This window comes from Panthera tigris, chromosome C1 (genome assembly GCF_018350195.1).
Source record: "Panthera tigris isolate Pti1 chromosome C1, P.tigris_Pti1_mat1.1, whole genome shotgun sequence".
NCBI classification, from domain to species: domain Eukaryota; kingdom Metazoa; phylum Chordata; class Mammalia; order Carnivora; family Felidae; genus Panthera; species Panthera tigris.
The window spans coordinates 162,855,049-162,879,641 of NC_056667.1; the positions used below are offsets into that span (position 1 = coordinate 162,855,049).

A 24,593-nucleotide genomic window follows, 5' to 3' on the forward strand; every position below is an offset into this window, starting at 1 on the left:
AGAAAACGTACAAAAGGTGACTGAAAGAGAATTTGCAAATGAACATGACTTCCCATGAAGTCCAATGTTCCAGCTGCCGACACAGCTTGGAAAACTCCAGCCAGCCTTCACCGAGAGAGTCCAGACTTATCTAGTGCTGCCTGGGAGAAGGGAGAAGAGCTGACAGAGAATTCGTTTCCCCAGGTTGTGCTGTGGTTGCAAAAGCTCTCCACCAGCTTCAAGCAGCCTCACAAAACACGGCCTTTTCACTTTTTCTTTTTTCTCCATAAAACTATCTATTGAGGGGCTCTAGGCCTTACAGTTCTCATCCAGGGAGTCAATGGGAGGCTCCGTATTTATTCAGGGTTGTAAACCTCCTCCTGAAAACCAAGAACCTTCCCCAGTTCCAAGACAGAACCCTTTAGGGGAGCCATTTCCTAGGGGTGGGAGAGAGAAGGCTCGGAGTCAATGCCAGGTTGGGAACACTGGGATAGATTTGCCCAGACCTCCATTGGTTGGGCAGGAGAAGGAGGGCAATTTTAACTTATCCGTTTCCTCCCTGCAATGTGGGGAGCGCCATTAGTTGTTGACAGGGGGCCGTGTCTCAGAGGAAAACCCGTGCTACAGGCAAAGGCATCTCTTCTGGAACAAAATCAGAAAGCCATTGGCAAAGGCAATCAATCAGGCCATAAGTAGCCATTTACCCCCTTCCTTTCCGGGGCTCGAGGTGGGCTGGGATCCCTCCAAGGGTGCTCTGAGCAACTTGTAGAGTGAGGAATATATTCTCTGCCGCCTGCTCTGGGGCTGCTTTTGTCTCGGCTCCCAGCGGCGCTTCCGAGGCTTTGTACCATGGATTTGGGAGTGACAATGGGCATTTCCCTCAGATTCAAGGCTGCCCAGCCTTACCTCTGGAGGGGGGGGGGGCGGGTGGGGAAGGAAGAAGAAGAATTCAGAAGACAGTGGCCCAAGGACAACCACAAGAAGCGGTCCTGGCCCGGGGAGATGCGGTTCCCGCTGGCCTCTTCAAGGCAGGGTTGGGGCGGTGGATGGGAGCGGGCCTGCGCTAGCATTTGGGTTCTGCCCTATGGCGTGTTCTCTTCCAGGGCCTTTCCGGCAGCCCCGGAGAAGACAAGGCACCCTGGCCGCCACTGTCTTCGCGGTGCCTACTCGACAGCCTGCCGGCACTTCCGAGGGCACACAGAAGCCCCACCGGTGGCCAGGGAAGCACCCAGTCGGCGGGCCAGGCCGCCCCAGCTCACCCTTCGGGCCGCGGCGTGTGCTCAGCCTCACGTCGGGGGTGTGTGTGGCTGCGCGGGCGTGTGTGAGTGTGGTAGGGGGAGGAGGCCCTCGAGCTGCTCCATCCGTCCGTTTTATTAGGGACACATTAATCTATAATCAAATACACCTCATAAAATTTTTATTGAAAGGCATAATATCATTACAGAGGTCTTCCACCTGTTTTAAACAACACGACAAGCTGTGAGAGAGCGTGTGTGGGTATGTGGAGGGAGGGGCGGGTTTGGGTAGGGAGAGAGGCACAAGGAAAAAACTCCCCTCGGGCGCCAGGGGGCCGCCTCGGAAGGCCGGCCTGGCTTGGGCCTCATCCCGCCCTGCGCTCCCCGGGCTGCTCCGGGCTCTGGCCAAGCGCTCGGTGCGCCTTGGACACGCTGCCGGTGGCTCGAAGTCCAGGCGCTAGGGAGGCAGCGTCTCGGTTCGAACTGCAGGACCGAGGACGGCTAGAGGAGACGAACAAATAGTCCCCAGCGCCTCCTCCGGCCACGGTCGGGCGCAGCGGTTCCAGCCACCGCCCGGCTGTCCGAGCCCGGCCGGACCGAGCCGGGCGCACGGACCGGGCTCATGCGCTCTAATTGCGGCGTTTATGTTGATGATGATATATATATATTTTTTTTTTAAATCACAGCAGCCCCCAGTTTAGCGGACTGATTTACTCCCGGTATTGGTAAATATGATCACGTGGGCCGCGCGACCAATGGTGGAAGCTGCAGCCTGCGAACTAGTCGGCGGCTCGGGCGCCGGCGGGGAGCGGCGCCGCGGCGGGCAGTGTAACCTTGGGTGGGAGCGCACGGCGCCTCAAAATGTCCTCCAGTGGCACCCTCAGCAACTACTACGTGGACTCGCTCATAGGCCATGAGGGCGATGAGGTGTTCGCCGCGCGCTTTGGACCGCCGGGGCCCGGCGCGCAGGGCAGGCCCGCAGGTGTGGCCGACAGCCCGGCCGCCGCTGCCGCCGAGTTTGCCTCGTGTAGTTTTGCCCCCAAATCGGCCGTGTTCTCCGCCTCGTGGTCCGCGGTGCCCGCTCAGCCCCCGGCGGCGGCGGCGATGAGCGGCCTCTACCACCCGTACGTGCCCCCGCCGCCCCTGGCCGCCGCCGCCTCCGAGCCCGGCCGCTACATGCGCTCCTGGATGGAGCCGCTGCCCGGTTTTCCGGGCGGCGCGGGCGGAGGCGGTAGCAGCGGGGGCGGAGGTGGCCCGGGCCCTGGTCCCAGCCCCGGCCCCAGCGGCCCACCCAACGGGCGCCACTACGGGATTAAGCCTGAAACCGGAGCGGCCCCGACCCCTGCCGCCGCCGCCGCCACCTCCACCTCCTCCTCCACTTCCACGTCTTCCTCCTCCAAACGGACTGAGTGCTCCGCGGCCCGGGAGTCCCAGGGGAGCGGCGGCCCCGAGTTCTCCTGCAACTCGTTCCTACGGGACAAGGCAGCAGCTGCGGCTGGGGGAACCGGGCCCGGGGCAGGGATCGGGTCCGGGTCTGGGGCAGGCGGCTCCTCGGAGCCCTCGGCTTGCAGCGACCACCCCAGCCCAGGCTGCCCACTGAAGGAGGAGGAGAAGCAGCATCCGCAGCCGCCGCAGCAGCAACTTGACCCAAGTAAGTGCAAAAGAAATTGCCCCCTGATTTATTGCTGAAACCTGTAAGGCTCGAATGTGCAAAACTGATAGTTTTACTAACCTATAAAAACGTCTAGACGCCTACCCTAGCCTAGGCGAGCAACACGCATCCATAAAAAGCTTCCCATAACCACCTACCCTAGGCGCGCGGTTTGTACGGTAAACAGAGCGCGGGCATTAAGGCTTTTTATGATAATTCCCCCCAAGTTGTGAAAAGCGGCCATCCTTGGTGAAATTAATTTAACGACCTCTCTCCCCCACCCTGTCGTCTCTCCTTGCCTCCCCTCCGCCCTCGATCCCCTTCTCCAAACCCCCCTCTTCGTAGACAACCCTGCAGCAAACTGGATCCACGCTCGCTCCACCCGGAAAAAGCGCTGTCCCTACACCAAATACCAGACGCTAGAGCTGGAGAAGGAATTCCTCTTTAACATGTACCTCACCCGGGACCGGCGCTACGAGGTGGCAAGGATTCTAAACCTCACAGAGAGACAAGTCAAAATCTGGTTCCAGAATCGTAGAATGAAAATGAAAAAGATGAGCAAGGAGAAATGCCCCAAAGGAGACTGACCCGGCGCGCCGCTGGCGGGACCACTCTGCGCTGCAAAAGCAGCGGGTTTTTTTTGTTTTTTTGTTTGTTTGTGGGTGCTTGATTTCCAGAAACTCTCCAGCGATTCGGACATTCCCCCCCCCCTTTTTTTTTTAGGTAGAAGTGACTGTGCGGTTGGTCTCTGTGAGGTATTTGGGGGACTCTGTATTTGCTCGCTTATGTGTTGGAGAAACGAAGTGGCTTTGGGGTTTCGCCTTTTCCCGCTCCCTCCCTTTCCTGACCCGTTGGTTCCATAGGAAATGCTATATTTTGTGAGTGCACGCTGGATTGAAGAGCCCTCTCGTGTAAATGTCCCCTATGTTTCTGAAAAGTGCTGTAGTTTAGCCCCCAGAGCTGCTCAAGCAAGGGCCAAGTGCGCCCCACTTCTGAGAATGAAGGCAGAGCGACAACCGTGGGGGGCCCGCCCAGGTTGCCCACCAGTTAGTGAAGTCCTCTTCCCTCAGAGAGCCCGCGGGCCCTCCGCTGAGACCTGAAATGAGGCCAAGAGAGGAGCCCAGGGCCTCTGGTGGGTCGGGGGTTTATTCTCAGTGCACTGGAGGAGCCGCTCTCTCCTGGGGAGGGCTCACCTCGCGTGGGCGGCCGCGGGTGTAGGCCCTCCGGGTTCCTGCCTGAGGACCAGTTGTAAATGTTACCGCTTCCTACCAATAAATGCTGACCTGATCAAATGGAGCCCAGACGCTGGCCCTGAACACTGTGTGCCTGCTTTCTCTTTTTCTCTGCAAAATATCACCCTCACAGGACTTCTCCCCCATCTCTGGGAGGAAGACACTGCTAAAAATCTGGAGCCCTTACACCTGAGAGGTCTGTCTGAGGTGCCTCTGAGTCTCCCTTTGTGTGGGCAGAGGCAGCCAGAGCACAGCCTCTGGGGGGCCCTTGGCTGCTCTGTCTTTCCCCCAGCCTGCTTCCAGCTTCTCAGCGAACTCTGTGCCCTGAGCCCAGTGTCAGCCTCACTGCAGTGCCCAGCAAAGCCCACGGCCTCCCCCCCCAAGCCAGGCACCCTCTCGCTGGAGCTTTGGCACACTGCACCCCACCTCTCCCGCTGCTGATGAAGTACCAGCCATCCACTCTCCTCTCTAAACAAGGGAAAGGCCAACTCTGTACTCGGGAGCAACTCCCCCCAGCTCATCAGGCTGGCTGGCTCCCGGAGGGCTGAGCCAGTTAGGCTGGGAACTTCCGCCCTACCCTCAAGAGCCCCAAAATGACCTTAGCAGATCTAAATGGTCAAGTCTCTCCTTCTCAGCTATCCCCACCCCTTCTCAACGCCCCCTCCCCCCCAACTCAGTTTCGGTGACTGTTTAGCCCCCAGCTTGGCCCTCAGAGGGCCGCCTTCAGAGACTAAAATGAAGGTCATTGTAAGTGAGGGTTCGGGCCCAGCACAGCCTTTGCAGGCCTGAGGGGCGGCGGCGCCGTGTGGCCTGGGCTGGGTGGAAGGCGGGGGCAATGGCAGAGTTTGGGGGGATCCTGATGAAAGAGGGGACTTGAAGAAAAAGCAGAGGGGGGCTGGGAGGGAAAGCCAAGGCCCAGATCCGGCAGAAGGTGCTGCTTACTCCCGCCCCTGCGGCCAACCCGATACCTAGGGCTCTTTGAAAACAGGAAGAGCCAAGGTGTCATAAAGCCATCGAGCCGGCGAGACGTCTGGAGGTAATGAGTTTACGACAGGCTCGGCGCTTCGCTTTGAAACCATCTCATTTTGATGTTGTGTTTGTGGGAGGAAGGGAGAAATGCAGACAAAACTGGGTCTTAAAATCTGGACAATAAAATATAAACAAGACTGTGTCGGACCAAGAAGGCAGGGGCTTGGGAGCCCCCGGTGAGGTGTGAGCACCTAGGAAATAAAAATGGGGGAGGGTAGGAAGGAGGAGATGATGTAGTTCTGATTTTTAAAATGGGCCTGGTATTAGAATTAGCCTACGGCGGGTGTCTCTTCACAATATTTCACTGTGGTCTCCGTCTAGCTCGTTCTTTTCTTTCTTTCCTTTTTAATTGGCCTGTTATTTGGAGGTGTGAGAGTTCGTGATCTTGAGTCATTTACTCCGGCCGATGGGTCTCCCAGCGGCATGGTTGCAGAGCCAGCAGGGAAAAATGAAGTTACTTACGTGTCCTTTCATAAAAATACTTGGCCCTCCGCTCCAAACTTTGCTGCAAAAGTACTGTTGGAAATTATATCTACTTGCTTATAGAAAATGTAATTCTTACAGCTGAATTAGAAGAAAACATTTTTGAAATTGAGAAAAAGACTAACCTGGAAGGAAACAAGCTGATTAAAGCTTTGCTTTAACAAAAATTCAAGTGGAATGCTTAGTCAATTCCTTTCACTCTGTGACTTTTTATGTAAATTTAAAATCTCATTTATTGTGTATAGAAATTCCAATAAACACAGCCCAACAGGGCCTTTCCAGATAGCCGCTTAGATATTCCGCAGAAAGCTTTTAAATTGGTTTCTATTTCTGCCTCTCCCGCCCCCAGATTGCCCAGCGATATGGGCCTGAAGGATTAAAATTAGGAAGTTAAAGTAGCAAATATTCAGGTTTTAATGCTAAGAGTAACAGCTTTAAAAGAAAATAATAAAATGAGCTTGGGTCATTTCTTCGTTTTCGAAGTGCTTGGCTCCTCTGACTAAAAACAAAAACAAAACATGTTACAGTCAATATTTAGAAAGTTGTAATTTGTTCGGTCTAGCCCGTCCTATAATTGTGGGCGATTACGGAATGGGGACCTACTGTGTCTGGCAAAAGAAGGGCTGGAAGCTTTTGAAAAAGACTATTGGAAGCTCTCGGGAGTACAAATATCTTTGGCGTTCAGAAGCCCCAGCTTGTTGCACTTGACTTGTTGACAATCAAAGGGATGAAGCATTATTAGTGTCAGCGATCCAAGCCCCAGTCAAACTAAAGAACAAGATTAGAACTGCTTTGAGTCGAATAAAGGGAAGTTAAACTCGGTCAGTTGGAGGCGGCATTTTGCCACTAGAGGGCGCTGTTGCTCCACTTTGTGATCTCGTAAAGCTGGCGTTGCGGCGGCGGATGGTTTTGATTTAATATATTTACAATCTTATTTTTAATTCCAAATTAGGATAAACTTAAGAAAAAATAAGCAATGTACACTATTAAGTTCTCCAGCCGTGTTTTTGTTAGGTATAAAATTTTGGATTAGTCAGGATTTCAGAAAATTTGGACTACGGCACGGCTGAAACTATAAAATGTTATGGTTAAGTTAATGCATTCTATCAAAACAAACGTGTAGAAGCATAGATCTTTATTTACAAAGTTAATCGTGCCCTTTTCCCATTCAGATTATGAATAGAATGCTTGGGGGGGAGGTGAAACTGTTTTGTCCTAAGAGGAAATGTTAGTTTGTAATGTTATCTTAATTAGGCCAGAACATGTAGAAATGAATTTCGTAGTGCTTGTGTTTCTTTTTCGCCCCCCACCCCGAAATCACACAGTTCTGGAAGGTGCCTTGTATAATTGACATCTGGGCTCGTTCTTCTTTTTCCCCATTCTATTCCAAAATCCACTCACTGGTCCAGAGTTTTAATACGCATACACACACATGCCAAACACTGAAGTTAAAAAAAAAAAAATTACAAAGTTGGTTCCAGGGCTTTATTGAGAATAATTCTCTTTTAACTGGGTATTTGCAAGATTGGAGTACAAGTCGTTAACTATCAGAATCCATTTGTTCGCCTTCGGATCTCAAGGAAGTTTTACCTGGCGATATCCAGCAGAAAACACCCCCCCCCCACTCCCCGCCCCCAGTCTCCTCCACTCCATGCTAATTTAAAAAATAAAGTATGCCCTTATCATCTGGAAATTCATTAACAATCCGTTTACCTTAACCATTTCCAGGCATTCCCAGTAGAAACAATTGAATGAGTATTACATACTATCTTGTTATGCCTTTCCATCTCGACTTCATTTTCTCCATTTGCAAAATATGATTCAGTCCTTTTGCAAAATATGATTCAGTCCACAAGGACTGACCTCAGGATCGCACTCCCAGACTGGACCAACCCACGAGTAGGGGGTAGTTGAAACGACTCGCCTGCTGCGCTTTTGGGGGCCGTCTTGGGTTTTTAGACATTTGTATTTGGCGTGAAAAGCCGGCGTGCTGTTTTATTTTTAGCCGGAGGGTCCTCGGTGGACTCGGGGCGTGTTTCCGAGGAGGTCGGTTCCCAAGGCTGGTGTGGGCCTGGTGCCCTCACAACAATGGGTTAACCGTAAGGGAAAGGGGTTCGTCCGTCACCCAAAGAACCCACGGAAAAGGCCGAGCAGGCGAGGGAAAACTCACTCAGCATAGGCTCATTACATTTATTGGACATTAAAACGGGAGTAGAGAGGGGGAAAAAAGAGATGTGGAGGTCAGAAGATAGTTGGTGGTGTAACGCCAAGCGGCTTTAGATTGAGCTTCTAAAATCAGGAATATTTTGCCGATTCACACTGGACTTGCCCACATGACTCGGGACGGTTCTCTTCCTCACCGCTCACAAGCTAGGATGAGCCTTCTCTTTCCTTGCTTTTGGAAAAGTTAGTAACTTTTTAAGCTGAGTCTAGCGCCCGCTCTCAGCAGAAAGTTCACAGGCTTGGCAGATGGACTAGAATCGTTAGCAGACGATGGGCGCCGCCTTCAGCTGCCTGGAACCGGCGCGATCCGAAAGCCGGCCCGGAGGTTCGATGGGGGGAGGGGGGGAGGCACTTGCAGGCTTCGGCCCCCCGTGCTCCGCCCGGGGCCACTGCCCGCCCTGGTCCGCTCCGTGCCGGGGCTGGGACCCCGGAGCCGCGCGTCCTGCTCGAGGAAACACCACCCACCCCAGCGTGAGTTCTCCTTCCCGCCTCGGAACATTTCTGTCCGCTTTTCTATTTACTCCCTCAGCAATGCTAATGCCTGCTCCCCCCCCCCGCCCCCACATTCTTCAGCTTCCCCCCTGAGCCTACTGCTGACGTCTATCAAGGGTGAAATGATGGAAACTATATTCATGGGCATGATTTCCATTAAATATCAATTAACCTGGGAGCCTCAGCCAGGCGTGCAGTGCGTCAAGGGTAAATGTACATCTCATTTCCACAAGGCCTGCTCGCCTGGAAAAGAAGGGACTAGATTCGCTTTGATAATGCCAGGTTTTGGGGTCACCCTTGTGGCCTTTAATCAAACCACTTAGGACCCAACCCAACTGTACGCGGTCCGGCCTGTCTACACCGTTTGCCCTTGTTCCCTGGGCTGCGCCCGCGTGTCCTGAGGTGCAAAAGCCACGGCCAACCTCTGGGGGGCTGCTCTAGGGGCCAAGGGAGGGAGTCATTTGCTCCTATAGCCTCTTGGGAGTGGCCTCCCTGCCTCCCCCAAGTGTAAGGTTCTCTCGCGCCCCCTCCTCGCCGGCCGCGGGCCGCTTTCCCCAGGCCCAGGGGGGCAAGACGAGCCCTTGGCAGTGCGGCTTTATGGGCCCCCTTTAAGGCCGGCGGAGGCATCTCCCGGCCGGCGTGAGACGTCCCGTCGGGAGCGACGGTGTCGCCTTCGCGCGGATCCCTCCGCGCGGTTATCTCGCCCCCATCTTCTCCTCACAGTGGCGTGGTGCGAAAATGCCTCGCCGGGGCGCACCGGGGCGGCAGCCTCGGCGGCGGCGGCGAGAGCGGTGGGAGGGGGCCGCGGGGGGGCCGAGGTGAGAGGTGGCGGCGGGTAGAGGGTGTTTTTTTCTCTTCCCTCCAGAGCGGGGGTTTGTAAACCGAAGCCAAAGAGTGTCCCCGTGGGCCGGGCGCACTTTTTTTTTTCTTGTCTCGGTGCGCTCAGGGCCGCCTGGTGCCTGAGAGGAAACAGTGGAGGCAGCGGGGCAGGTCACCCGGGGCGTCGGCGATTATATTGTGGCCCAGCCGGCGCGCGCCGGGAAAGGCCGGGCGGGCGTGAGCGCGGGGGCTGGGCGAGGCCCCGCGACCCGCGAGGGAGGCGGTGCGAGGCCGAGTCGGCGGGCGCGAGAGCCGGGCATGAACGCCCAGTAGCCAAGTGCCCGCGGCTGCCGGGCCTCAGAGGCGACGCGCGCGCAGGCGGGCGGGTGGCAGCAGCAACGTAGCCCGGCGGCCCCGGCGGCGAGAACAGCCGCCCCAGAGGCCCCCGCGGCAGTGCGGCCGCGCTGAGGCGCGCTCCCTGCCAGCTCCGCACCGCCCGCCCGGGGCCGCCCTACCTCGGCCCCTGGCCGCCGCCGCCGCCGCCCCGATGAGCTCTTACTTCGTGAACCCGCTGTACTCCAAGTACAAGGCGGCGGCCGCGGCGGCGGCGGCGGCGGCCGCGGCGGGCGAGGCCATCAATCCCACTTACTACGACTGTCACTTCGCGCCTGAGGTCGGCAGCCGCCACGCCGCCGCCGCCGCCGCCGCCCTGCAGCTCTATGGCAACAGCGCCGCCGGCTTCCCGCACGCGCCCCCGCAGGCGCACGCGCACCCGCACCCGCATCCGTCACCGCCGCCCGCCGGGCCGGGTTGCGGTGGTGGGGGCGGCCCGGGCCCCGGCCAGGACTACTTCCACCCCGGCGGGGGCAGCCCGGCCGCAGCCTACCAGGCCGCCCCCCCTCCTCCTCCGCATCCTCCGCCTCCGCCTCCCCCCTGCGGCGGGATTGCCTGTCACGGGGAGCCCGCGAAGTTTTACGGATACGATAACTTACAGAGACAGCCGATTTTTACGACCCAGCAAGAGGCCGAGCTGGTACAATATCCTGACTGTAAATCGTCCAGTGGTAATATTGGCGAGGACCCAGACCACTTAAATCAGAGCTCGTCTCCTTCTCAAATGTTTCCCTGGATGAGACCACAAGGTTGGGATGCATTTTTTTTTTTTTTTTAATGCGGGGAGAGGGGGAGAAATCTGCTTTCATCTCACGTTCTAGCTTTAAAAACTACCTTTTCCTCTCTCTCTCCTTTTCCTTCTTGTGTAGCTATAGTGGCTCTTATTCATAAAGTAATACTGTTTTTTTCCCCTTAAAGTAGAAACCGCGTAAAGATGATGGGGACAGTAATTGTGAAGATCTTCCCTCTGTTGCTCTTGCCTGCATATCCTATATATATCAGAGCTAAAAAGACTTGTGTATGTTTCATCCTTTAGACCTGTTCCAGAAAGCTCCAGCAACCTGCAGAGGCACCATTTCATTTCTAAAACGTTTATTTTCCTTTTTTTTTTTTTTTTGGTTTGTTTATTTTAATCAGCAGCTCCTGGTAGACGAAGAGGAAGACAAACCTACAGTCGTTTCCAAACCCTAGAGCTGGAAAAAGAATTCCTTTTTAACCCTTATCTGACCAGGAAGAGAAGAATTGAGGTCTCCCACGCCCTAGCCCTCACGGAGAGACAGGTAAAAATCTGGTTCCAGAACAGGAGAATGAAATGGAAAAAAGAGAACAACAAGGACAAATTCCCAGTTTCCCGACAGGAGGCAAAGGATGGAGAAACCAAAAAAGAAACCCAAGAGCTGGAGGAAGACAGAGCCGAAGGCCTGACAAATTAACTTCTACCTTTAAATTTTTACCACAGACTATTAAAACTAATGATCAACACATGCTGTTGGACACCATCTATTTTCTTTGTTGGAAAGAACTTTACCTGTATTTCAAGCTACCTTCATGTCACTGCTCTTGAGGTTTCTGCGCTTTGAGAGGGGCTTGGGTGTTAAAAAAAAAAAAGTTTCTAGTATCGAATGCAAGCAGCCCTTGAGCTGTCCTATGTAAGGGTAATTTGATACTGACCTTGTTGCTATATTTTTATAATGGTAGTTTTTAATGTCTGAGCTGGTGATTCGCCTCAACAACATAAACTTCCTAATGATTAGCACTAAATAATTGAATATAAAATGCTTTATTAATCAAACAAGTGCACTTGAACACTTAAAATCATTTCTTTATGGTGAGTAAATTAAAAGAGATCTATTAATTTTTTTAAGAATTATGCCTGCAGAATATTTACTTTATGTTATTTGATTAAAACATATTTATGTTTTATTTCTGCTTTTATAATGAATGGTTCGGGTGCCTTTTGTTTACTCCTTAAAGGTTTCTTTGGGTATTTTGTAAATGTAATATCTCTGGGAAAAGTCTGGGCCAAATATTGAAAAAGCACATGTTAGCTGAAGAGTGTAATGTGTAGTTCGGCTCCGCAGCTTCCTTAAACTTGGGGAAAACGTTGGGCCAATGAGAAAAGTTTCAGGAAAGTGTCAAAGTTGACATTTGATAATTTTTCATAGTGTATACAAATTATGGCAATTTAATCATCTAGAGTGAACGAATACTTGAAAAGCCAATTATAACATTTTCACTCATCAATTTTTCACTCTGGCTAGTCGCCTTGTGGAATGCCCCTCATTTCTCAACTTGCTTTCGTTTTGAACTGCGCTTGGCATCGCCTGAAATCGCTAGGTCTCTGTGTTGTGGCCGCTGCTGTGATTCCGTTTCTCTGAATAGGTGCCATATTTATTTGTATTCCCTTCGCTCTGTTTGCACGCCCATTTTGAGCCAACTTGTGTGCGTCTCAGATGTCGGTTGGTACGTCCTCTGCTGTTCTCCAGGATGGCCTCACCTATTGAAACAAGCCCCGAGAGCAAATGCAGAAAAATCTTGAGTGTAAACAACCGCTCCAGAACATAGCTAGCTCCTTAATAAAGAAATGAATCTTTTTCTAGAGCTAGTGTCTTTGAGCGCCGCACATAACCCTTTCCCTGAGTCAGGAAATACCTCCTGGGCTCACTAGAAGCTGTAAAGCTTCTGTTTGATTTAAAAAAAAAAAAAAAGTAGTGGGGATTACAGGCACTGCGCTGCTATAAAGATAAATAAATAAATGCAGGGGATGGGGTCTCTTTTTCATTCCAAACAGGGCTGGCAAGGCTATCCTAGCTTCCTCTTGCTGTAAATAACCTTGCCAAGGTACTGTGAAAGCTTTGAACTTCGCAAAGGATTCAGAGTTGTGGGCCCAGTGGGGGAAGACCCAGAGTCCAGGTTACACCACAGCTTATTCCGCTGAGCCTGTGCTGATGCTGGGGTTTGGGATGTGTTATTAACAAGATATCCATTTTCCATTGGAGGCTTCTCCTGCAGCTGCCATTTTATGAGGGAAGAGGAGGGGGAAGAGGGGTAGTGGAGAAGAGAAATTCAAGTATACCAGTATTTCTGCCCCCCAAACGGACAGCACCTCACCAGATAGATATTGAAGAGCTCTTTGCTTTTTCTAGATGTTTTTATTTTTAAGGAGGTACATTTTGATTTCCAAAGTGGTTTTTATTGCACAGGTGAAAAAAAAAACCAAAACCCAGAATCTGTTTTGGGCCTGAATCAGCCCCTCAGGCATTGGGGGGCTATTTGCCTGCCACTTCAAGGACCAGGGAAATGTCGGCATGGGTGGGGCCAGAAGTGAGCCACCACCTAGCTTTCTATCCAGGGAAGAGGCCGTAGCTATGGCATTCGCTGACCTGAGCCAGAAAAGACAATTTTAAGTCACGGGCGGCCTGCGGCTTAAGAAACATTTGCACAAGAGGAGACAGCTGCAAATGTCCATGCTGGATTTGGAAACGTTCTGCTCTGTGTGCTGCCTGAGACTCTGCTGTTGGCTTCTACAGAGCAAGGGTGCCAAGCGCCTGAAAGCGTGGCTAGAGAACAGCCTGTGGGGTGGGGGTGGGGGGGCGATGGCGGTGGCGGTGGTGGGGGTGGTGGTAGCAGCGGCAGTGGTGGTGGCAAGCTGGCTAGAGCTTCTGGCTGGCTAAGCTCCGGTTGCCCTCCATTTAGGGGATTCCTCTGTTAGCAAAATTTGCGGTCTCCTGCTCAAGAATATTCCCCAAATACCAGTTTTAGAGTCACTGATTTGGGGCAAGACTCAGGTAGGAGACCTGGTACGTGAATGGATGTGGAAATGAAGAAATGAAGGGGAAGTAGTAATGTCCTCATTTCCTCTGTATTCTGTGTTGCTCTGGAAGTGTTGTACCTTCTTGTCCCATTGGCCCCAAATCCACAGTAAAATTGTAGCTCTTGTACAGAAAAAAACTCTGTTGCAGTAATTGGTGCATTAGAGAGTATTTGTACATACACAAATTTGGTATTCTGGGGGTATATATTTGGTGTATTTGTACATAAACATGGATTACATATTGCAGAAAGTATTGGTCATAAATGTAGGTATATATGTTTCTTTTTGTAGCTGGGAAAATCATAGACCTGCTTCCAAATAAAGAGTTTGAGGAATTACACATCTGTCTCTCTGTCTTCCTCTCTCTCTCTCCCCCACACACACCCCACTGTCTTTCTTACAGTGGCTAGAAATCCCCCCATCATGGTATTTCATGCAGCCGAGCACAGAAGATACTCTTCTAATTGGCTCAAATCTGTAAACATCCGAGGGGTGCGGCAAAAAGCGAGCAAACATTTTTGCTGCAGAAATTTGCATAAACCTTCAGAGAATCCTTTGCAAACCCAGACGATGCTTTTCAGCCCTGGATTGCTTAGAGTCTGCTTAGAGAGGTCTGTAAACCGTTCAGAGAAAAGGACCCTCCAATGTTAACACTGAATGAAAGAACCAAGCCTTCGAAATGATTTAGGTTCTCTGTTTTTGAGAACCAGGAACACACAAAAGAGGGTGTGGGTCTCAATGGTTTCTAGAGAAAAGTCAGTTCAGGGACTGCCATTTTGTGAGGTTCCACAAAGCCCAGCACACCCGCTTACCTCTGCACAGGAGAAAAAGTACAAATATGGCTGCCTATTCAACAATGCAATGTCTTTTTCCCATCCCTCCTTCCCCAAGCTGAAAAGGAGGGTCACAAAGCTCCGCTTTTATTTGGGTAGGAGGAAACTGACAATTGAGATTATTTCTTAGAATATTTTAGAAGTGAGCAATCTCTGTTCAGTTCCACATGTACAGACCAGTATAAAGTGTTCTAGCTTAGAAAGGGCCCCCAAAACTTGCCCCACGTATTTTTACACTTTTCTTACACATTTTCTTTTGTAATTAAAAACATTGTTTTATTATTCTTCAGTGCAGAAGGTGTTGCTATTTCACATCCAAGCTTGTGTCCTCTGCTTCCCTGGTGTTTGCTGAATGTTCCGGCATCTGGGGGGTAGACAGGGGAATACAGAGAACATTTTAATGGACTTTGGCTACTGCTATGGTTCCCTCCAGCAAAACTAGAGCACACTGTTTCTAGAAGGAATATGACTTTTGCTGACAGATGGCAACAGAATTCCTTTAATAAAAAACATCCAAGGTCATCGGAACCTTTTCAAGGGATACAAATGGCCTGCTCCAGAGGGTGCTATGTATTTCCTGCTTAAGTCTACGTCCACTGAGGTACTTACTGGGTGTGAGGATGTTAATAGCAGAGAACCTACACGTACACATCCAATGCAAATATTTATAAATGCATTACTAGAAGTTCAAAGACAGTGTCCTTGAAAGCTTGGAGGGATGGGTTACCTCTTTCACACAGGTTCTGAAGCCTGGATGGCCATGCCTATGAATGCATTAATGATGAGGAGAATGCTGGGGACCTCAAGGACATTTACTTTCAGCTGGTGTTCTCTGCAGCAGCTCCTATCAGAAGTGCAAAAGGAATGTGATTCCTGCCTTTGAAGAAAAAAGACTATTTTTTCCCCCAAGGTTGAAATGGGGATCAGCTCTTTTCCCGAACAAATGGAACCCCTCTCCTCTTCAGTGTTGCATTGCGCAGGCTTTCCAATGGTCAAACGTTTTGGGGACAAGGCAAGAGGGGGAAATTAAATTGCACAGAAATAAGAAGTGCACTTAGGGGAGACACAGCAAGGGGTTTCATAGGGGATCCAGAAAGACTGCTTCTCCTTTAACCCGGTACTGTCCAGGAGGATATTTCTGCCAAGATAAATTGCCAAGCATTGGGAGTTCAGACTGTTATCTTGGAGAACCTGACAAGCAACCTAAAACCATCACCAGGATTTGAGCTGGTTGGTACCTCTCCTACCCCCAGAAACCCAAAGAAATGGGAGGGACCCCAATTTATGTTGGAGAGGGAAAAGGGGACGGCGGGCTTTCTTGGCCTGCAGAGCCCAGGTTTTCTGCGCAAGATCGCTGGGGGGGCTGGCTTGCCTGCAGATAGATGAGAGGGGCAAAAACCGAAAGTGCTTAGCTGCCGCTCCGGAGCGGGCCTTTCTGCGAGGGGAGGGGAGGAGAAGCCAAGTGACCCGCGCAAGGAGAGTCAGAGGGGGGTGACTGCCAGGATCAACTCCCCGAGCGCCTGGGCAGTACACCGCATTCATTTCCCCCTCTAACACAACGCCCTATTCAGCAGAGGTTTCGAGCCAAATCAAAAAAGAGCAAAAGAAATACTTCCTAGAAGAGGTGAGAGTCAGGACCCATGGAGGCAAGAGACGCAGAGACAACAGAGGGGAGCAGAGAGAAAGAAAGAGGAGAGGAGGAAGGAAGGAAAAGGAGGAGGAAGAGAGAGAACAGAAGAGAGCGGGGAGAGAAAGAGGAAAAAACATGGCGCTTGCGAGCTGTATGTGCAAAATCCGCAAGGAATTGCAGCAAATTCCTTTTTGTTTGAAGAAAATTTACAACTTGGTAATAGACCTTTTTATGACCTATTTGCGGTCGTCATTGGCTGCGGCTGGTCATGTGCAGGCGCCGCTCGCCTTCACGGCCTTTTTCCTGATTTCCCAGGCGAATTTCCCCCCGCATTCTGCCTTCCTGGAGCCTCACCCCCTCTTTTTCTAACCTTTGTCTCTGCAGAGGTGGGATCCAGTCGCCGGCTGCGGGATTGCGGGGTCCGCGGCGGCCTCCGCTCCCGCCCGGCGCCCAACGTGGCCCCACCGCCGCTTTGCTCGGGCCGCGCCGCTGCCGCCTCCGGAGCCGGTGGGGAGCCCGGCGGGCGGGAGAGCCCGGAAATAGCCCTGGGCTCGGAGGCCCCCGCCGGCGCCGACAACGCTCGCCGGGAGCGGCCGGCCTGCTCCGGGTGACTGCAGCCGCGCGGTTCCGACGCGACTCCTTCCCCAACACGAGCGGATCCCTGCCGCCCCGAGTGCGCGAAGCCCGGCAGCGCCCAATGGATTACTGCAGCCGCCCTGGCCGACCGCCGCCTCCTGCTCGGCAGCCTCCGGGTAAGAGTCGCCCCTCCCCGCGCCCCTGCACTGCCACCGAGGAGCTCCAGGCGCCCACCCCCTTGGGCAGCCCAGTGAGCCTGCCCCGACTCCCTATACTTCTCCGGGACCTTGGGGTGACTGCGCCCGCGGCTCCCTCTTCACTCCATCTCTGAGCAGGCATCCCCTGGGGCCCCGGATGGGGTCCAGCTGAGCTCAGAAGTCGAAGGGAAGCCCCATTTCCTCTCGAGCTTCCGAGAGGTGGAGAGCAGCAGATAGGACCCCACTGCCTGGATGGAGAGCTCCTCAATCCCCACCCTGGGAAGAATGGGTAGATGGTTCCTGGATGGCTTAGCTTTGCTGTGGATCATTTGAAGGCATTCTATAGTATAGAGCAGTGTTTTGCGGCTTGTCTGTGGTCAAAGGTATCTGGGAGGCTAACAGGTGTTTTTTGAGGGTTGGGGCTTGGGGTGGGGGTGGGGTGGATTCTGTATACCCAAGATGTGTTTGGTTTGTTAATCTAGGCTTTGGTGAGTGATGCTGGCTGATTTCTAGGCTTTATTGAGCTTTATGTATGAGATGGAATTTTAAATATTTTAAACCGTTTCTCTAGTTTTTAGAGAATTTTTGTAACAAGTGGAGAACGTTTCCCCCCTTATCTAATAATCTGTTGGGTGAAATTGGATTATTTTATATCGCAAAATGTATACATGTTTTGGGAGGTAATAGTATCAGAAAAGCTGGTGCAGGTCTTGGGTAAAAAGCAACAGATATTTAAGAAATGCAAACCATGTCTAAGTTCAAATATCGCGTGTCTTTCTTATTTGCCAGAAGAGGAAAAGAGTAGATATTTTGCTTTCTAAATGCACTGTCGTGGTGTTTTGCCTACAAATAAACGTTGTATAGCAACATTTTACCCTCTACTTCAAAATTACTGAACTGAAACATTATCTATGCATCAAAAGAAAATCCTTTGCAGAAAAAAAGAATGCTTTTATCCCACCCATTTTGAACAGTACTTAAGGATGCAGTTCTCAAAATCCTCTTGACTCTTCCCTCATGAACACCTTGCGAAATATTAAAACCTGTGGACAATCTGCCGCATTGCGCATGGGATGGACCTGCGCACCGCTGAATATCTTCCCCAAAGCACCCAGCGGCGAGTCCTAGTAGTCCAGATATTCCTTTGTAATCGTTTTGACCATAAATGTATTTCTAAACAATAAATGACATCTTTGTAGAAAGGTATTTTTAGCAATTCACGATGGAATCACGCTGGTTTCAAAATGGAGGGCCACTATTTGTGGCCAGTTGACGTCTGAGGGATTGTGGTGGATCACTATGATCTCACAAATAAGAAACTGAATGATATTTTTTATTTGGAATGTCTGCATTTTGTAACTATTTCACCACTACGGTACAATGGCTGTCGAGATCATTGTTTAATATTGGTAAAAAGCATTGCCTATTGAAAAGCAGGCCCCTGGTCAGGCACGTAGGCCTGTCCCCTGGCCTAAGGAGCCCCCTAGGTGGGCTGGGACAAGTGTGGGGGTGGGGAGGAGTTGTGGCTGTGATGGCCAAGCCCTAGTGTTCACTTTTCCCTGGGTTCGGTGGCTGAGTGCGCCCAAGTGACTAAGAACTTAGGCGGGCTGCAGGTCCTTTTAAGAAGCAGAGGGTGAGGTCATGGGCAGATATGGAGGACTGAAGGGTTCTTTGTAACTCCTGTGCTAGCATTAAGAGTTTATTGGAACTAAGTGGTCGGTTGCATTTAAGGGAGTAAATAATCTGCAAATCACATTTGAACTCGGGCCAGAAGGAGACCAGTTAACGCTTTTGCTACTGCCGGAAATGCCCCCATTGTTCCGGATAACCCAAAAAATTAAACCCAATTTTTAAAAATTAAATAAGAAACACTTGGATTGTAAGAGCTCACAAGCCGGGAAGTGTAACTCCCAGCGTATTCAGTGGGAACCTCCATCCGTTTATAGTTCAGGCAGCCGGTGACATGTCCGGGCCTTGGTGTTTACCGGTCAGGCTGTGAGCTGGGCTTGCACTCTTCACGGGGACCAGCGAAAAGAACGAAGCTCGCTCTTATAAATGTGGCCAAGTACCAGGGCTAAAAACCAAACGTATTTTCTTATCAGATGCTCCTCCAAACAAGTATATTTCGCCAGAATTCTTTCTGAACTAGAAAAGCAGGGGAAAATCGGAACAAAGACAGTATTTCACTCTGGGCAGGCAGGCAGCTGTTAGAGGTATTTACGGCCTTGCCGCAGTGCGGCCGCGGGGCAGGGCACGCGAGGGCACCGGAAGCTAGGGAGAAGCCACCAAGAACTCGGAATTCCGATGTAAGTCCAATTTGGGGCCACTTTTTCCGGAATTGGTGTGAACAGATACCCTCTTTCTAGGAAATGGTCCCTTAGACTTGATGGCTGTGCCGAATGAGGGATAAGTTGTGCTTTCTGACCATAGGGAGTGATTCCCCCCCCTCCCCCCGCCCCGCCTTGATTAACGACTCAAGAGAAGCCGTGCAGTAGATGTGAAATTGCTAATCCAAATGACAACCTTGAGAGTGTTCGTTGACAACATGGCGATTTTGTTGGTTTGGCGGAACAGAGCTTGCAAATCAGAAAGGACCGTTGGGGGTTTTAATACAGGTTTTGCTGAAGAAAAAAAAGAAAGGAAGGAAGGAAGGAAGAAAAAGTACGTTTTCTGCCTCTCTCAGACGGGGTGTCCAAGCTGCTCTGCAGGTAAGCACGCAAGGAGTGCGCGCTGGCACACACCGCAAAGCGCTGCGCACGCTGCGCTTACCGTTCAGGGCTCTAAGCGCCTGCCACGCACGCTCGTTTGGCGTGTGGCGCATGTGCAGTGAAATAGCCCAGCCCGGGGATCCAACCATAAGGCGCAGATGGGGGGAGGGGTTGAGCGGACTCAGAGCAGGAAGATATAACCTGATCTCGCCACTCCTCCCTCCCTCAGAATTCGCTACTCATCTTGCCTTTATTCCTGCCTTCATTCTAAATATAGCCAACCATGTTGTCATTGATTACGTTATTTTCAAGCATCTTGACTCACCACCCCATCCCAATTTAAGTCTGTACTTTAGAAACAGCCTGCAAATAGGAACTAGTGGCCAAAGGGAAGCCAAATCTTTCAAGGTGTTAAAAGAAACACACACACACACACACACACACACACACACACACACACACACACACACTTTTAACACTTAAAAGTAGATTTATATGTGTGATCCTCGGGGAAGTGTATAGATTTTTTTCCAGCCTGGTGCCTCTGCTTGGGAAAAGGCCTTTCCTCCTGGCGTCTACTCAAACCGCCAAACTTCGGGCCAGTCCTTCAGGCGGACCATTCCCGGATTTTGTTACTCTAGAGCAGCACGTTTGAGGGCTCTGAGGGGGCCAGTGGCTCAGCATAGAGCGGCCAAATAAATAAATAAACGACAAACCGGAGGGATTTTCCGCCTGGACTCGCCTAATTAATAAGGGATGCACTCTCCTGGGCCACAAGCCGGGACGAGGTTGGGGGTGGGATGGGAGCCATTCTCTGGATCCTTTCGACTTCTGGTCGCCCCAGGGGACACTGAGGGACCAGCTCAGAGCCTTTGGTGCGGAAGACCTCCACCCGCGCGTAGAAGCCTCAGAACGCGGTTTCCCGGGCAGGCTCAGTCCCCCTGCTCGACTGTCGGCGCCTTGTCCAGGAGGAGGCGCTGTAGGACAAGCGTCTCGCCCGCTGCAGCGGCGCCGGAGATGCCCCGGGCGCGGGCGGGGGTAGGGAAAGACATGTGACTCCCCTCCCTCCTCTTCTAATCGCAGGGTGCTTTCGGTCCCGGAGGAGGGTCGGAGGTACGGCACCCACCCCCAGAGGGCCGCTTCCCTGGAGGGGCAGCCGAGGCAGAACTGAGGCCGCGGAGCCTGAAGGTAGTGGTGGCAGGCCACCTCACTTCCTCCGCCTTCCCGGAGGTGGCGCGATTTCTGCGCACTGGGCTAAGAGCAGGAAACCAGGGTCCCGCGGTTGGACAAGCCGCGTTTAACCAGCCCCCTGAGGCTGGGCTGCTGTTCTTGCCACTTTTCCTTACTGTGATCCCTGATACCCAGAACGGACAGCCTTGAAAAGCACTGCGTTCAGCGCCCCCCATCCCGACGTTGTCGGAATGGCCTAGACTTGGCTTTCCTAAGACCGGGCTTGGGTTGAGGGATTCCCTCTGGCCTTCCTTGAGGCTCTCGGGGAGAATCTCATTGACTTTGCAGGTTGAGGACACTGCAGATTGTCATCTCTACTTTTTTCCACACCCTTTTTTCACCACTGCGCCCATTTCAGGACTTTGGTGGGCTCCACGGGGTGTTTCTGGCACCATTGTGACACCCACCTTCAACATCGGGCTCTGATCCAACCCCACTGATCCTCCATGGCAATGCAGTCTTTTTCTTCCCTCTTTTCCCTACTTTAGGCCAACGATTCTTAATGAAGGCCTGCATTCAAATTGTTAATAATTTAGGTTCCTGGGTCTCAGGCCAGACATTAAATCAGAATATCTGGGACCTGCATTTTGTAAACACGCTCTCCCAAGGCAATTAAGAAGCATGCTTACATTTGTGAACCGCTGGTCAAGAGTCTCTCCTGATTCTTCTGTGGTTCTTTGGTGTCCAGGCTCCAAGTTCCCTTTACTGCTCAGCACCCCCATAGTTCCTGGGGCTCCCTCCCTAATCACGTTTTTAAATGTCACTACCCCATAGGCTGATTAATTGCTCCCATTTAGGGAAGGGGAACATTGACTTCTTACTAACTAAAGATTTTAAAGAGAACAAAAATGTTCTCAGTCCGGACTGCTTAGGTTCAATTCTTTACTACTAACCTGCTATGTAACCTTAGGAAAGTAAGGCCTGTTCCCTCATTTGAAAAGGAGGAATAAGAGTACCTTCAAGGGTCGTTATGAAGATTTTTACTTATACAGCAATGCTATGTACCATGCACTATTCTCACCACCTTGCATACATTAACTCACTGGTTAAGTACTTAAAAACTGTATTTTGGCACATAACAAACATTCGGTATGTGTTACTTATCATCAGTATCCTTTTCCTGCTCAACAATCAGGCCTAGACTTTTAGAGCTGAAAGAGACCTGGTTCATTCACCCAATTCTTGAATTCTACAGAGGAGAAGACAGGCCTAGGCTGGCTCACCCAGGAGAACATAGATCTGGGACTCTTCCTATTGCTGTGGTGGGCCTTGTAGGCCCTGCCCCCTTGGGTCTCAGTATCTGGCATCTGCCTATGGGTAGACTTCAGGGCCACATTCAGAAGGAAAGTGCCCCTAACTCCTCAGTGGGCAGATGTCAGGTTGAAGAGGCCTTGCACCCACACAGGCACATCTCGGGCTTCTACAGAAGGCTTCAGGCCTTTCCTGAGAGCAGGCCTCCCACTATGCAGCTCCTAGAGTCACCTTCTCCACCACCACCTATCACTGACACCCACCAGAGCAAGTCTCTTCTTTCTAGCCTCTTGAAATCTGGGGCAGGATAGAAAAGCAAATGGCCAGTGGGATGTCAGAAGTGTTCCATTCCCTCTTAATCGGCTTATGTTTCAAGATCTTGGCCTCAGGGCCATGGCTGAGCCACAGCTCCCAACTTGGGCCACAGTGATGCCAAGGTAGATCTTGGAGTGGCCTTATCCTCCCAGATTTCCATCAGCTCTTGCAATTTTTTGAGATTCCTTATATCTTTTAAGAAGAGCTATGTAAGTGCTACTTCATGCTACAACCCATGTACACGCACACACCCCTTGTAACCAGGTTCCACCCCCTTAGTCCTGGCTTCCATGACTTACAGATTGTTCCTAACAGGGCCTCCGCAGCCATTGGCCAAACTGCTTCTCTTGGCTTAACCAGGAAAATCTGGGTCAGATTTTCTCTCAAAACACACATGGTCTCTTTAGCTATCAACCACGTCAGATGAGGTTTGGCTCATGGCATAGGGCAGTGCTGCATTCCCAGCCACACCCAACCCCTGTGCCATCTAACCTCCACTCTTGTTTCTCAAAGTACTAAGGTGACCACCCCAGACCCTCCCTTTCTTGGGACCACTGGGGGCTTCGTCGCCCCCGGCTCCATCATCAGAGATCCTGTCTCAGGGCCCATTCTTTTGGATCCCATCTCTCACTATTGGAGTTTTCTTCTGGGGTCACCTTTTCTTCCCAGAGGACACCAAGCCAGACCTCCAATGAGAAGACTCCATTGTAGGGGGTAAGGGTGAGGGTAGTGGGAGAAGTGTTCCTCTTCCAGTGATAGAATACAGGGCCAGGAATATGGGATCATATTTCTCTCCTGCTCGGGACTTCCTGCTCAGCCCTTCTCTGGCTCTACCCCCATCCTGTGTTCCTAAGTGCCAGGCCTGTGTAGTCTCCTTCCAACTGCCCCCCATCTAGGGATTTCATTCAAAGTCCCATCCCTACCTATCCTGGTTATGCAGACACGTAGCTTAAGAAGAGACAGGACACCTAGGTGGCTCAGTCAGTTCAGCATCTGACTTTGGCTCAGGTCATGATCTCATGGTTCATGAGTTCAAGCCCCACATTGGGCTCTGTTCTGACAGCGCAGAGTCCGCTTCAGATCCTCTGTACCCCTCTATCTCTGCCCCTCCCCCACTCATGCATACACACACACACACACACACACACACACACTCTCTCTCTCTCTCTCTCTCTCTCTCTCACTCGCTCGCTCAAAAATAAACATAAAAAAAGAGGAGTGCTCAACAATACCTCTGGGCAAGAGGCCTCTTAAAAGTCAATGTCAGAATATTCTTTCCTGGAGCCACATAGCAAGGACCGTTAGGGTGGGCAGAGGGTAGGCCTCATTACATTTGGACTATAGCCGACACCTGCTGGTGCGCCTTCACTTTCTCCTCCTTCCTGGAAAAGCTGCTCTGGCTTCTAGGTTGGTGGAGTCCTACACGGGACCCTACCTCATGGGAGCTCTCTGGGCAGGAATTCCCAGGACTGGCTCTTTCTAGCCAAATGGGGAGGGGTAGTGCCCAGAGTCCCACTTTCCCCCAAAACTAATTCCTTACAAGTTGTAAAGAAGACTTCAACCTCTCCTTCCCCACCTCTTCTTCCATTACCAGCACCAACACCACCATTGAAACTCCTTGAGAAAACTCCAGCAAACTGGCCCAAGTTAGTATGTTGCTACCCCTGATGCTCAGTCTTTTTATTAGATCAAGTTTGTTCTTCCCCATCCCCACTCTCTCATTCATTCACAGACGCCCGGGACACTGGGGGCCCTGGGGCAAGCAAAGACTGTAGGAAGGTGGACACTCTCTCCTTAATCATGTTCCTGGCTGCTCTAAGATTAGAAAGTAATTGAAAATGTCTGCCTTAATGTCTTCCTTTCCTCCTTTTCTGTATGCATAGCTAGTTACTTTCCTGTTATTATCTAAATATACAGAGTAGTCTGTGTCATTTTATTAATCTTCCTGTGTAAGCCGCAGTAAAGACTGCAAGCCCAGTCACCATCCTTCATTACCATTCATTCAGAAAATATCTACTGAGCCCGGATTAGGCGCCTGGCATTGTTTCAACCACCTCCTCAGCCTGGTCTCCTCCTTATATCCCACCCCCCGTGAAAAGCTCATCACAATTGCCTGGAAAGTCATATATCCTTTGATTAATTCTGTTTTATTAACCTAAGGAGAAATAAAGCTTTCCTCAACCTCTCAAATTCTAATTATTTTCTTACAGTGGATTAACTGGGACTTATTTTGAAACTGCTCACCTAGTCCTAACAGAATCAGAAATCAGTTTTTAAAGGGTCGATCTTTGCTCATACTTTAAAGACAGATGCTACCAACTGTAAAAGAAAAAGGTCGTCCTGAGTGGCTAATGGAGGGGGGGGGGGGAGAAAAAATGTCCTACGGTAGGTAGGTCGGAGCTAACAGCTCCTGCTTTCTAGCTAATGAAAGTCAAACCAGGAAATGGGTTTAGAAATACACAGTGAATGGGTAGAAATTAGGATGCAAAGAGATCTTTGTAGA

The 24,593-nt window shown here is 51.2% G+C and overlaps 2 protein-coding genes across 3 annotated transcripts; both read left to right on the top strand.

The window, feature by feature from the left end:
* The first annotated feature begins 1,503 nt into the window (after positions 1 to 1,503).
* HOXD9 (homeobox D9) lies at positions 1,504 to 4,294 on the top strand. The gene is made up of 2 exons (XM_007074654.3): positions 1,504 to 2,865; positions 3,211 to 4,294. Exons 1-2 carry the CDS (start codon positions 2,076 to 2,078, stop codon positions 3,450 to 3,452), a joined length of 1,032 nt encoding a protein of 343 aa, XP_007074716.2. The 5' UTR covers positions 1,504 to 2,075; the 3' UTR covers positions 3,453 to 4,294.
* A 4,973-nt stretch (positions 4,295 to 9,267) lies between these two features.
* On the top strand, positions 9,268 to 12,131 carry HOXD8 (homeobox D8). Of its 2 annotated transcripts, none has more exons than XM_042994741.1 (2): positions 9,268 to 10,285; positions 10,674 to 12,131. In XM_042994741.1, exons 1-2 carry the CDS (start codon positions 9,691 to 9,693, stop codon positions 10,967 to 10,969), a joined length of 891 nt encoding a protein of 296 aa, XP_042850675.1. In that variant the 5' UTR covers positions 9,268 to 9,690; the 3' UTR covers positions 10,970 to 12,131. The 2 variants fall into 2 exon arrangements, with proteins under 2 accessions (XP_042850675.1, XP_007074715.2); XM_007074653.2 differs by having other exon boundaries at positions 10,677 to 12,131.
* The last annotated feature ends 12,462 nt before the right edge of the window (positions 12,132 to 24,593 follow it).